At 43.8% G+C, this 13,829-nt stretch overlaps 1 protein-coding gene across 2 annotated transcripts in view; it reads right to left on the reverse strand.

Moving 5' to 3' along the window:
• The window catches only part of TAF4B (TATA-box binding protein associated factor 4b), a 121,322-nt gene extending 110,641 nt beyond the window's left edge, over positions 1-10,681 (reverse strand). The window contains exon 1 of one of the 2 annotated variants that reach the window (XM_037892719.2): positions 9,903-10,680. In XM_037892719.2, the coding sequence (XP_037748647.1) occupies positions 9,903-10,326 (424 nt within the window). In that variant the 5' untranslated portion in view covers positions 10,327-10,680. Of the gene's footprint in view, positions 1-9,902 lie in introns of both variants that reach the window. The other variant, XM_043539706.1, reaches the window with a different exon arrangement.
• Between the last annotated feature and the right edge of the window lie 3,148 nt (positions 10,682-13,829).

Below are 13,829 nucleotides of genomic sequence, written 5' to 3' on the forward strand. Positions count from 1 at the left end.
ACAATGGCATATTTGCACAGCTGGGAAGTAAATACTGCACATGCTGTTCATGTTCTGTATGCAGACTGCATTGACTGTAAAGATCTCAAAAACGTTCACTTTTTTTTTTTTTTTTTTTTTTTTTTTTTTTTTAAAGAGAAGGCAGAGCAGGAAGAGTCTCATATGAAAGATGAAAACCCTACCATCAACCTCAGCCTGGACCAGTCCACACAAGAGACCACTTCCTGGACACTACAGTGCTAATAAGTGGTGGTCACATAAACACTACCCTATACTGGAAACCTACTGACCGCTATACTTACCTACATGCCTCCAGCTTTCATCCAGACCACACCACACGATCCATTGTCTACAGCCAAACTCTAAGATACAACCGCATTTGCTCCAACCCCTCAGACAGAGACAAACACCTACAAGATCTCTATCAAGCATTCTTACAACTACAATACCCACCTGCTGAAGTGAAGAAACAGATTGATAGAGCCAGAAGAGTACCCAGAAGTCACCTACTACAGGACAGAAAATAACAGAACGCCACTAGCCGTCACCTTCAGCCCCCAACTAAACCCTCTCCAACGCATTATCAAGGATCTACAACCTATCCTGAAGGACGAGCCATCACTCTCACAAATCTTGGGAGACAGGCCAGTCCTTGCTTACAGACAGCCCCCCAACCGAAGAAAATACTCACCAGCAACCACACACCACACAACAGAACCACTAACCCAGGAACATATCCTTGCAACAAAGCCCATTGCCAACTGTATCCACATATCTATTCAGGGGACACCATCATAGGGCCTAATCACATCAGCCACATTATCAGAGCCTCGTTCACCTGCACATCTACCAATGTGATATATGCCATCATGTGCCAGCATTGCCCCTCTGCCATGTACATTGGTCAAACTGGACAGTCTCTACATAAAAGAATAAATGGACACAAATCAGATGTCAAGAATTATAACATTCAAAAACCAGTCGGAGAACACTTCACTCTCTCTGGTCACTCAATTACAGACCTAAAAGTCACAATATTACAACAAAAAAACTTCAAAAACAGACTCCAACGAGAGACTGCTGAATTGGAATTAATTTGCAAACTGAACACCATTTAAATTAGGCTTGAATAAAAACTGGGAGTGGATGTGTCATTACACAAAGTAAAACCGTTTCCCCATGTTTATTTTCCCCCCCTACTGTTCCTCACACATTCTTGTCAACTGCTGGAAATGGCCCATCTTGATTATCACTACAAAAGGTTTTTTTTCCCCTCTTCAGTTAAGGTGAGCTATTACCAGCAGATCACTCTCCTCATAGCGTGAATGGTAACACCCATTGTTTCATGTTCTCTGTGCATATAAAATCTCCCCACTGCATGCATCCGATGAAGTGGGTTGTAGCCCATGAAAGCTTATGCTCATATAAAACTGTTAGTGTCTAAGGTGCCACAAGTACTCCTGTTCTTTTTACCTTTAAGGAAGCAATTTGTTCAGTCTGAGTGTTTACCATATTTCAAGATGAAGGGGCCAAAATAAACACTCTGGAGCAGGTTTCTCTGCCCAGTTCTGGTTCAGGTGACACAAAAGGAACCTGCTAGTCCCCTACCTGCAAGTGCCTGCTAGGGATCCCCCTCTTGTGCAGTACATCCTCCAGTGGCTGTAAAACTGACAGCAGCCCATACACCTCCAGCACAGGGGGGAGTGGCTTGAGTGCACAGCGCTCTGGCTATCTGCTAGATCAGGGTGGCCAACCTGAGCCTGAGAAGGAGCCAGAATTTACCAATGTACATTGCCAAAGAGCCACAGTAATAGGTCAGCAGCCCCCCATCAGCCCCACTCCCAGCGCCTCCCGCCCACCAGCAGCCCCGCGGATCAGCGCCTCCCCCTCCCTCCCAATCAGTTGTTTCGTGGCAGGCAGGAGGCTCAGGGGGGTGGGGGGGAGCAAAGCCATGGCAGGCTCAGGGGAAGGATGGGAGGGGGCAGGGTCTGTGGAAGAGCCAGGGGTTGAGCAGTGAGCACCCCCCGGCACACTGGAAAGTTAGCACCTGTAGCTCCAGCCCTGGAGTCGGTGCGTATACAAGGAGCTGCATATTAACTTTAGAAGAGCCACAGGTTGGCCACCCCTGAGCTAGAAGGTCCTTAGCAGAGAGTTTGCCAGCTGGCACAAGGCTAACTAACCTGTCCCAGGCCAGAGAGTCAGTGACCTGTAACTGTTTTTCCTTTTCCCCTGGGCTTCCCACAATGGCTGTTTAGGGGAAAGGAAACATCTTTTCTACATGCTCCACTAGACTCTGGCAGAGCCAGGCAAGCTCCTATCCTGCTCCCTCAGGACTCCCACAGCCCAGTGCAACTCTCTCCTCCCACCTCGCTCACAAAGCAGCAGCCAGCCAGCAGGGGAGCTAATGAGCAGCTGCAACAGGGAAAGGGCAGCTGCTACTAAAGAGCGCACCCAGTTCACACGGCAAGTGCTTTAAAACAAACAGTGGTAAGTGGTGCTCCCTACCTCTCCCCATAGCAAAAGGGCCAATTCAAACACTTCCAGAATCACAGGGAACATGCTTTTAATTAATAATTAAATGCGTATTTTCCTCAATAATTGCTCTCAAGGGCCACAGATTGAACACCACTATTTTGAAAGCTAATTGCATTCTCTTACCTACCACTTTTCATTTCTGCCTGTTGCTTGATTTTGTAGCTATTTATTTCCAAATATAAGCGTTGACACTCCATGATTAAGTCAACCATTTGTTTGAGGCATTCGCATTAACACTTACCTAGTTGTAATGCTACAATTCAGCATTAGAACTTCCTGCCTGAATTATCTTTTTTGGCTAATTATTAAGAATGAAATCCATAAGACAGAAAACATGTAAATAGAATAAAGCCCTCTCAAGTGTAAGAGTCTCTTTTTAAAGGATCAAATAATCAAGTGATGTTTCTACATTTGAATTTTAACTAACTTTGTACACTGGTAGCACAGAAGAAATCTCTTAAAAAGCAAATGGAGTTAAGTTGCAACATTTTAAAATATTAAAACCTCTAAACTCCAATCTGAAACCTAGCTCAGCTTCACCCTTTCCTATCCCAGGCTCAAACAGAAGATGCAATGTAATGCTGCATTTGTGACATCTGCCTAGTTCCATAGATACCATATTCAGCACTATTTCCTCACTTAAGTAGGAAAGAAAATGGATAGGAAAAAATCCTTGTATAAAACTACTTCTTCAATACAGATTATACACAAGTTATGAAAAAACACATGGAAGGTAAATAGATTTAAAGTCATATGAAAGTTCCCAAACTATGATAATGCTAGTGAGCATGCACTTCAGTTTTTTCCTTAAACCCATCTTCATGTCAAAAGTCAGTATGTTGTAAACGGACCTTATTAGAGGCCAAAACTTAGATTTTTTTATAAATGAATTCACAAAACCTAACACTCACACTTCTGCAATGTTTCATTTCAATGGAAAGCTGGATATGATTTAAATATGTCCTTGATGTACTCACAACCTGGACACCACATCATTGTGCTACAGCAGGGGTTCTCATCCTGGGGATCGGGACAACTCTGGGGGTCTCGAGGTTATTACGGGGGGGTGGGGGGGTTGCGAGCTGTCAGCCTCCTCCATTTATAATGATGTTAAATATATTTAACATGTGTATTTAACGTACAAGGGGGGTCGCACTCAGAAGCTTGCTATATGAAAGGGGTCACCAGCACAAAAGTTTGAGAACCACAGTGCTAGAGTCTGAGAACCAGAAAGTGAAACTGACTAATGAAAATAGGCTAGTTTTTAAAGACTTGATAGGGGTCCATAACAGAAATGTTGTGAAGTATACTTTAATACAAAAGAATACATAAAGTGCACTTCAGGATATTGAATTTGTTATTACATATCCCCGATTTTCAGAAGAATATAGGAATTACCATACTGGATCAGACCAGTGGCCCATCTAATCCAGTATCCTGTCTGACTGTTAGTAACAAATGCTTTTTAATACAGGAATTTTCCTGGTGGTAGACAATCATGGAAATACAATTTTTTTTTTCACTACAACTGGGGTATGAACTTTCAGGGCATAAGTTAACCTCCAACAGAAGTATGATGGTTTTTTTCCCTTATAATGTTAAGAACTTCATCTAATCTAGATCAGTGTTCATCAGTTCTTGAATCCCACTAAACCCTTGCAGGCTCGATATATAGTGGCAGTGAATTCCAGTGAATAGACGGTTAAAAAAAAGCTTCTTGTGAATCAGAGTCAAAGAAACATTGGGATGGAAGGGACCATAAGGGGTCATCTAATCCAGAGCCTTGCGATGAGGCAGGCAGAACAGCAAGTTTAGAACCGATAAGAGGAAAAACCCATTGTTTGCAATACTATGAGGAACGGTGAGTGGAGCACCTGATTAATCTTCTGTATATCATATCACCACTTCACCTGCCCTTTAAGTTGCATGTTCCAATCCTTTCAATCTCTTCATTAAGACTTTCTACACTTCCAATCATTTTTGGTATACGTTTCTGAATCCCATCTATTTCTGCTAAATGCTTTTTGGGAGAGGGTGGCTAGAACCAAACAACATTTCAGGACTAAATTCTGTCATCTGAAAATATCACCACCTGACTGCTCACCACCTTTTTGCACATTGAACTGTAGATTAAAAGCTGATCAACCTAGATGTTCCTCTTCCCCCCTCCACCACCAGTATCTATCCAAGCAGATAGATTTTATCTGCACAACACCTCTATGAGGTAGGGAACTAACCTTATTTTACAAGAAACTTTAGGCAGAGCAATTAAGTATAAGTAACTTGAGTAAGATCACAAAGGATGTCTACAGGACAGCTAGGAATTTAAACCTAGATCTCCTGATTTCTAGTTCAATGCCTTAACCAAAAGTCTATCTTTCTTCATCCAGTACAGAACTTTGGGGAGCCCTACACTGTTAAGCTTTTGTTATGCTGTGAGCTGACCATTTATGCCTACTTAATTTGTGCTTTAGTCAATGTCTGATCCAAAACAGTACTTTTCCCCTCACTAAACGTTAGAGGAAACTAAGTCACAAGGTGAGAGATGCTTTGACAGAATTTGAGAATCCAAATAAAGGTCAGCCAATTCTCCTTCACCCACTATTTGTTGATATGCCTAAAGAACCCTAAAGAGGCTAGAAACAAGTTTGCCTTTATGAAAGCCATGCTGATTTGTTCCTTTCACATCACTTTTATTTAGGTATTTCATAATTCTATTTTTAATGATAGTTTAAATTAATTCCCTGGTGCTGACATAAAGCTTACTAGTCTTCAATTCCCAGAATCACTCCAATGCTTTTTTTAAAAGGCAACTATAACATAATGGGGGATTCAATCGTTAGAAACATAGATAGCTGGGTTTGTGATATCGGGAGAACCACATGGTGAATTGACTGCCGGGTGCAAGGGTTGCAGATGTTTTGAGACATCAAAACAGTGCAGTGCTCGGGAGTAGCCAGTGGTTGTGGTACTTGTAGGTACCGCTGACTAGGGAAAGGTATAGGGGTCTTGGAGACCAAATTTAAGCTTCTAAGTAAGAGACTGAAGTCCAGAACCTCCATGGTAGCATTCTCTGAAATGCTTCCAATTCCACAAGCAGGATCAGTTAGACAGACATGGATGCATGGATGAGACAATGGGGGAGAAGTTCAGCTTTATTAGGAACCTTTTTGGAAAGCAGGAACCTGTACAGGAAGGATCTGCTCCACCTAAACCAAAACAGAATCAGATTGCTGGCATGTAAAATTAAAAAGGCTGTAGTGGAGTTTTTTAAAAAGGGACAGGGGGAAAGGCAACAGGTGTGGATGAACACATAATTCAGACAGAGACGTCCCTTAGGGGAGGATCTGTTAACAAGGATTCTCTATATCTTAGTCAGGAGGAGAGCATGGAAGTTGATACAGTCCAGGTAGGAACTGAAGAGAAACAGTCAAACAAAAAAGTCCCATTCAATTACATCACATGAAGGCACACAACCAAATATTGACAAATTTTGTAAGTGCTTGCATACAAATGCTAGAAATCTAAATACTAAGAGGAATGAACTTGAGTGCCTGGTATTAAAATGAGGATATTGATACAATAGGCATCACAGAAACTCGGTGGAATTATGATAATCAGTGAGGCAGGGTAATACCAGGGTACAAACTATATAGGAATGACAGAGTAGGTCGTGTTGATGAGGCAGTGACACAAAATGTCAAAGAAAACACAATAAAAATCTTAAATGAATCAAACTGTACCAGAGAACCTCCATGGTTAGTAATTCCATGCTTGAATAATAAAAATATAGCAGTAGGAATACACTACTGAGCACCTGACCAGGATGGTGATGTTATGGTGACTGAAATGCTCCAGGAGATTAGAGGCTATAAATATAGAAAACTCAACAATAATGGGGGACTGCGTACATGTCACCTCAGGATGGGATGAAGAGAAAGTTTCTTGACATCATAAGTGAATGCTTCTTGGAGCAGCTAGTCCTGGAACCCAAAAGGGAAAAGGCAATTCTTGATTTAGTCCTAAATGGAACATACAATCTTGTCCAAAAGAGGACTATAGCTAAACTGCCTGGTAATAGCGACCATAATATAACTAAATTTAACATCCCCATGGGGCAGGGGAACACCAAAAAAGCCCACCACAATAGCACTGAACTTCAGAAAGGGAAACTACAGAAAAATGAGAAAGCTAATTAAACAGAAATTAAAAAGTCATCACAAAAAAGTGAAATGCCTGCAAGCTGCACGGAAACTTTTTTAAAAATGCCATAATAGAGTCTCAAATTAAATCTATAGCCCAAATTAAAAAATATAGTAAGAGGACCAAGAGTTTTACCATGGCCAACCAACAAAGTAAAAGAAATGGTTAGAAGCAAAGAGGCTTTCTTTAAGAAGTGGAAGTAAAATCCTACTGAGGAAAACCAAGATGAGTATAAACTCTGGCAAGTGTAAAAACATAATTAGGCAGGCCAAAAAAGAATTTGAAGAGCAATCAAAGACTCAAACCAGCAGCAAAAAAATTTAAGTGCATCAGAAGCAGGAAGCCTGCCAAATAATGCCAAACAATCAGTGGGGCCATTGGAAAATAGTGGTGCTAAAGAAGCACTCAAGTAAGATAAGACCATTGCAGACAAGCTAATGAATTCTTCACTGCAGAAGATGTGAAGGTAGAGGAACTGTCCCAGTTTGAGGAATCAATAGAGGAAGTACTGGAAGAAATTGATAAATTCAACACTAATAAGTCACCAGGACCAAATGGTATTCACCCAAGAGTTCTGAAGAAATTAAAAAAAAAAAAATTGCAGAACTACCTGTGGTATGTAACTTATTTAAATCTGCTTCTATACCAGATAACTGGAGCACAGCTAATGTGACACCAATTTTTAGAAAAGGCTCCAGACAGGATCCTGGTAATTAAAGGATGGTAAGCCTAACTTCAGTACCAGGCAATTTGGTTGAAACTGTAGTAAAGAACAGAATTATCAGACACACAGATGAACACACTGGGGAAGAGTCAACATGGCTTTTGTTAAGGGAAATCACACTTCACCAATCTATTAGAATTCTTTGAGAGGGATCAACAAACATGTGGATACGGGTGATCCAGTGCATATAGTGTACTTGGACTTTCAGAAAGTCTTTGACAAGGTACCTCACACAAGGCTCTTAATCAAAGTAAGCAGTCATGGGATAAGAGGGGAGGGTCCTCTCATGAATCAGTAACTAGTTAAAAGACAGAGTAGGAAACAAAGAAGGAGGAAATGGTCTGTTTTCAGAATGGAGAGGCAAACAGGGATGTCCCACAGGGATCTGTTCTGAGACCAGTGCTGTTCAACATATTCATACATGAGCTGGAAAAAGGGGTAAACTGTGAGGTAGCAAAAGTCTGCAGACAATGCAAAATTACTCAAGATAGTTAAGTCCAAAGCTGACTGTGAAGACCTAATAAAACTGGGTGATTAAGCAACAAAATGGCAGATGAAATTCAGTGCTGATAAATGAAAGCTAGTGCATGTTGGAAAACAATCCCACCATACATACAAAATGATGGGATCTAAATTAGCTGTTACCACTCAAAGAGATCTTGGAGTCATTGTGGATAGTTTTCTGAAAACATCTGCTCAACTTGCAGCAGTAGTCAAAAATGCTAACAGAATGTTAGGAACCATTAGGAAAGCAATAGATGATAAAGCAGAAAATATCACAATGCCACTATATAAATCCACGGTATCCCCACACCTGGAATGCTGGTCACACCATCTGAAAAAGGTATATTAAAACTGGAAAAAATACAGAGAAGGGCAACAAAACTATTAAAGGTATGGAACATATATATGAGGAGAGATTAATAAGACTCTGACTTTTCAGTTTTGAAAAGAGATGACTAAAGATGGAGATGACAGAGGTAGATAAAATCATGAATGGTGTGGAGAAAGTGAAGAAGGAAGCATTATTTACCCCTACACACCACAAGTTCCAGAGGTGTCACCCAATGAAATTAATGGGCAGTGGTTAAAAAAATGTAACAAGGAAAGTACTTTTTCACACAACACAGAGTCAACCTGTGTAACTCGCTGCCAGTGGAAGCTATGAAGGACAAAACTGTAAAGGAGTTCAAAAAAGAACTAGATAAGTTCATGGAAGATAGGTCCATCAATGATTATTAGCCAGGATGGTCAGGGATGCAAGCCCATGCTCTGGGTGTCCTTAGCCTCTGATTGCTAGAAGCTGAGAGTAGACAACAGAGGGATGGATCAGTCAATGATTGCCTATTCTGTTCATCCTCTCTGAAGCACCTGGCATGGACCTGCGCAGATACAAAATGTATATCCGTAGATGCAGATAGCTGTGGATCTCCATGGAGTTGTAGGGCTCTAGCAACAATGAGCGAGACCAGCAGGGCTTTGGCTAGTAGCCAGGCCAGGAACCGCAGCACCACCCAGCCTAGAGAAGCTCCTCCAGCATGGCTGTACCACCCCCACCTGCCCATTGGACTGGGCCCCAGGCTTACCAGCAGCTGTCCCTTATATGCTATTGTGTGCAAATGGCTCGCATGCTCCTGGACGGGAGTCCCTTCCAAGCAGCGGCGTGCATCTCCTGTCTGGAAGTGCACAAGCCACTTGCACACACTAGCGCAGTAGTTCTCAACCTATTTACCATTGTGGGCCACATCCAATACTACCTGTATGGCCCTGAAGATGCCACGTGAGCCGCAGCTCTGTGCAGATTGGGCAGCAAGCAGCCCACGGGCTGCAGGTTGAGAACCACTAGCATGATCAGAGCTTAGCATGACCAGGGACAGCTGCTGGTGAGCCTGGTGCCCGCCCCAGTGGGTAGGGATTGGGGCAGTATAGCCACACCGGAGGAGCTGCCAGGGTTGGGCGCTGGCTCCTGCGAGTCGTGGCCTGACATGCTGCTGCAGCTTTTGCCACTGCAGTTCCTGGCCTGGTCGCTGGCCAGGGCCCTGCTGGTCTCGCTCATTGTTGCTAGAGCTCGACAACTCCAGAAATATCTGCTTTATATCCACATATATAAATTTTGTATCCACACAGGGCTCTAACTGTCAGTAGACAGGATACTGGGCTAGAGGGACTATTGGTCTGACCCAGTATGGTATTCTGAAGTGACTACATGAGAACATATAAACAGAGAGAGAGTAAAGTTCCTGATTATTTCCTCCTACTTGACAGCTTACAGAAGGATCCATAACAGTACTTCAGGCTCGAAGTGGAGCACTTTGCATTATGACTGTCGTCAGCTTCCCAGAGAAGTTTCACACAGCACTGAGCTCTCCTAGCCCAGAAGCGGTCCCTTTGCAGTGCGATGCCTTTCAGCGGGTGTAGAAGAGAAAAGCAGGCGACTCACCTGGTGGGATCTGGAAGTTTGCAGGCAGTTGTATTGTAGTGGTCTGGGGGGCTTTGGGAGCCACGGTCTGCGGAGCAGCCAGCCTAGGCCCACCAGAGTTCTTGGGTGGCTGCTGGGCAGCGGTGACAGTGGCCACTTTAGCCACCAGCGTCCCCACGGGGGCAGCCACCACCCGTGACTGCTGGGAAACGGCAGGCACCAGGCTGATGGGAACCTTAGTCACTGCGTGGCTCAAGGCAACTGCTTGGGCCCCCGCGGGAGCGCCAGCCGCGGAGACAGAGGCAGGGGGCACCGTGCTCTGAGAGCAGAGCAGGGCAGGTGCCGGCTGAGCCCCACCGGCCCCGCTCGCTGCAGGAGCCGCCACTGCCTGCTCAGGGTGCCCGGCGGGCATCACCCGCACCGGGGCTGCCGCAGAGGTGCTCATGGAGGAGGAGGAGGAGAGCGGGACCAAGGCGGGGAGGGTTGGAGTTTCCCGGGGCGTCCGCGTTATCCCACAGCATAGCAGCCGGGAAGGGGGGAGGCTGGTCTCTCCGCGGCGCGGCAGGATCCGGGGCTCACACGCCGCCGCGGCGCGCGGGCTGCTCCGGGGGGCTCCCGCTGCCACACCGGCGAAAACACATGGTCATCCGTCCCCGGCCGGCTGCGCACACGTGGGGCGAGCTAGGCCTCCCCCCAGCGGCGGCGGCCGGGTACAGGGAGCCGGCTCACGCTACTGCTACTGCGCCGGCGCCCTGGGCTCCTGGTGCCCGGCACTTGGACCCGCCCCCGCGCGGCGGGCCCCAGCCATGTTTATAGAGCCACGCGGAGCCCCCCGCGCACGCGCTCCAGGCGCGCGGGGCCGCAGCCGGGCTTTCCCCGGGCACTCTGCCTGCGGATTGGCGGCGCCGAACGAGCCTATGGGGCGGAGCTTTGTGGCGTCAAAGGGGCCGCGTTCCAAACAGCCGGGAGGCCGGTGTGGGAGCTCCCACCTGGGGAAGCCGCTGCGCGGGGTCAGGCCGAAGCTTTGGGGGTCGCTTGGCATTTTTTCTTACAAACCCTCAAAGCCAGAGAAGCGTTTCAGGGCGGTTTAAGCATTACAATTTGGCGGGCGGGCGGGATTTAAACATCCTCCTAGACTCAGAGCATCTTCAACCAATATCGTGTTCTGGCACAGATTCCACGGGTGTCTTTGGGCAAGTCACATAGGATGAAAAAAACCCTGCAAGGGAGTGAGCGCCTCTCTGCTCCCGCTAAAGTAAATGGGAACTAGGTTTTACAGTTGTTACCGCTACAGAACCGACAAAGATAAAAGGGAATGAACGAGATTATATTTCTTCTAAGGCACCCTCAGTCGTGTATGCCTGTGCAAATGCTGTAAAAGCAATTGAAGTGTCATTGAGGGGACAATTTAAAAACAATAGTTGCAGAGGTGTAACCACAGGTGCTGAAAGTGTGGGTGCTAACCATATACAGGGTTTACAGTTTGGTTCAATGGCCTTTAGCACCCCCACGATACAAATTGTTCCAGAACACCTGGGTGTAACTAAGGTCTTGATGCCACAATGATTGCCTGGGTTGACCTCATTACCGGACTAATGTTTAAGACTAAAATGTGGCCTATTTTTGGTGAATGAGAAGGAAAGAACGCAGCTTGACTTTCAGATCCCAGGTTGAATTTACAGAAAAAAAATGAAAACATTTTCCCATGTAAACAAATTTTATTATGGAAGTCAATAGGAGACAAAATGTAATTTTTCAGAGTGGAATGCCTCTTCTGTCTCTGCCTCAGTTTCCATTGCCTGTTTAATAGGAATAACAATACTTTACTACTGTGAGTAGTTCCATCACTGTGGTAAATTGAAGCTGACAAATGAAATTGTTGCAGGATTAGGGCCATAGTCCCAATCCTGTGAATGTTTATGCTTATGCAGGTTTCAGAGTAGCAGCCGTGTTAGTTTGTATTCACAAAAAGAAAAGGAGTACTTGTGGCACCTTAGAGACTAACAAATTTATTTGAGCATAAAGTGAGCTGTAGATAAATTTGTTAGTCTCTAAGGTGCCACAAGTACTCCTTTTCTTTATGCATATGCTCATCTTTAAGCAAGCAATTAGTGCCATGGAAGTCATGCATATAAAGTTAAGTGCAAATATAAGTGATTGCAGAATCAAGGCTTACTTTCCAGAACAGTGAAATTGATCATATGTAAAGTGTTATCAAATGCACCATGTAAACAATTTATTAAAATGCTTTTCATTGACTTCTGTCCTGGTGATGGTAGGTGTTTCTTTTAACTATAGTAGGTGCAATATTTTCAAACAGAAATGACTCTCTCATTTTTGTAAAGATCTTGAGGATTTTTTTTATGGAAAACGTTTTAGAAATGAAAAGTATTACTTTAATCGGGGCATGAAAAATCATGAACACAGCAGGTAGGCACTTGCCTGGAAAAGCTTCTATTAGCATCCACAGAATCTAAGTTTTCATTAAAACAAATGCTAGTCTTGATTGATACAAAAACCATGCAAAACATGAACTGAGTGTAAAAGGATGCAGTATTGTTTTCCTAACGTGGAGATGGACAGCTCCATGCTGACACAGATAGGTTTACCAACCTGCTGCAGGGTGAAAACTAACTACAGTCTTTGCAACTTTTACCATTTCTGTTCAGAGCTTTGGACAATTTCACTCTATTGCTGATTGAAAAAGCTATGAACAGCACATGAGGTTGGCACTGGAGCTAATCACTGAAGAGGAGTTGTCTAAAAGAGAGGTTGAGTGAGGGAGACACTTCCATCACATGAGCCAGGGGAGAGGTAGAGTAGCGTGAGACCTCCCACATCCCAATGGCAAAATGATTCTGTGGTGGGACGGGAAGAGAGAAGGAATTCTCTTCTGCCTTCCTGCAATGAGAAGGGTTGTGTGGCATACATATTTATCAGTGACCTCAGACTAGCTAGAGGTAGATACAAAAAGTAGACCACCAGGCAGTGTCCATGGGCAACATCTACTTTTCCAGCAATTTAGGTGCGCAGAGGAGCAGGCTTGTCACTTAGACATTGCCTCTGTACCTTAGGCTCAACCTACCATTCTTTGGCTAGAAGGATTCATCCTCCATTAAATGTTTGGTAAAATTTCAAAGACCCATATCTGAATGGACCAGAATGAAGTAGGTGGATATGGATGGGTGAAGCGGAGAGATGAATATGGGAGAGAGTTTTTGAAAGGAGAAAAAAAGGAAATAGAGAACACAATGAAGTATGAGAGAGAGAAGTACCTGATGAGAGTGAAAGTAATGGAGGAAGTGACACTGATGACAATATAGCATGATTGGGAGTGGAGAGACAGTGAGAGAACTCCAGAAGGAAAAAAAAAAAGATTTAGAAAGTTTTTTTTTAATGTATCGAGAGAGTTGACAAACTGTGAAGAGTACACAATTGGATTATTCCATTAAATTGCAAGGGGAGTAGGGGAACAGTTTTTCACCTTGGCTAGTCATTTAATCCTTGGGTTTATGGGTAATATTTCAGTTATAACAAACAATAGTTGAATTAGCCAATCTCCATTGACCAAGCTGAAAGAAATGCAAAAGTAATCCAGAATAGTAAAGAGTATGGAATCTAGATTCTTAAAATTATTTCAGTAATAATCTAAGGGGTTATAATGCTGATAAGGAAATGATTTTAAGTAAGATTTTTAATCTGACAGTGACCCTTTGAAAACAAAGTTACATTTTATAATTTTAATTGAACACAGAAATTCTTTGTCAGAGTGAGAAACTTTGAATACTTGCCTTAAAATTCATCTCAAATGAGGGAGGCTTGCTGACCATTTTATTCATTCACATAATTGCAACAATTGGAAATGAATTTGAGGCATCAATCTCACTAGTTAAATTAAAATTATATTCTCATGGAAAGAATTAAATGATCGTGACTAGATTTATCAGC

The sequence above is a fragment of the Chelonia mydas genome, chromosome 2, assembly GCF_015237465.2.
Source record: "Chelonia mydas isolate rCheMyd1 chromosome 2, rCheMyd1.pri.v2, whole genome shotgun sequence".
Classification (NCBI taxonomy): Eukaryota; Metazoa; Chordata; order Testudines; family Cheloniidae; genus Chelonia; species Chelonia mydas.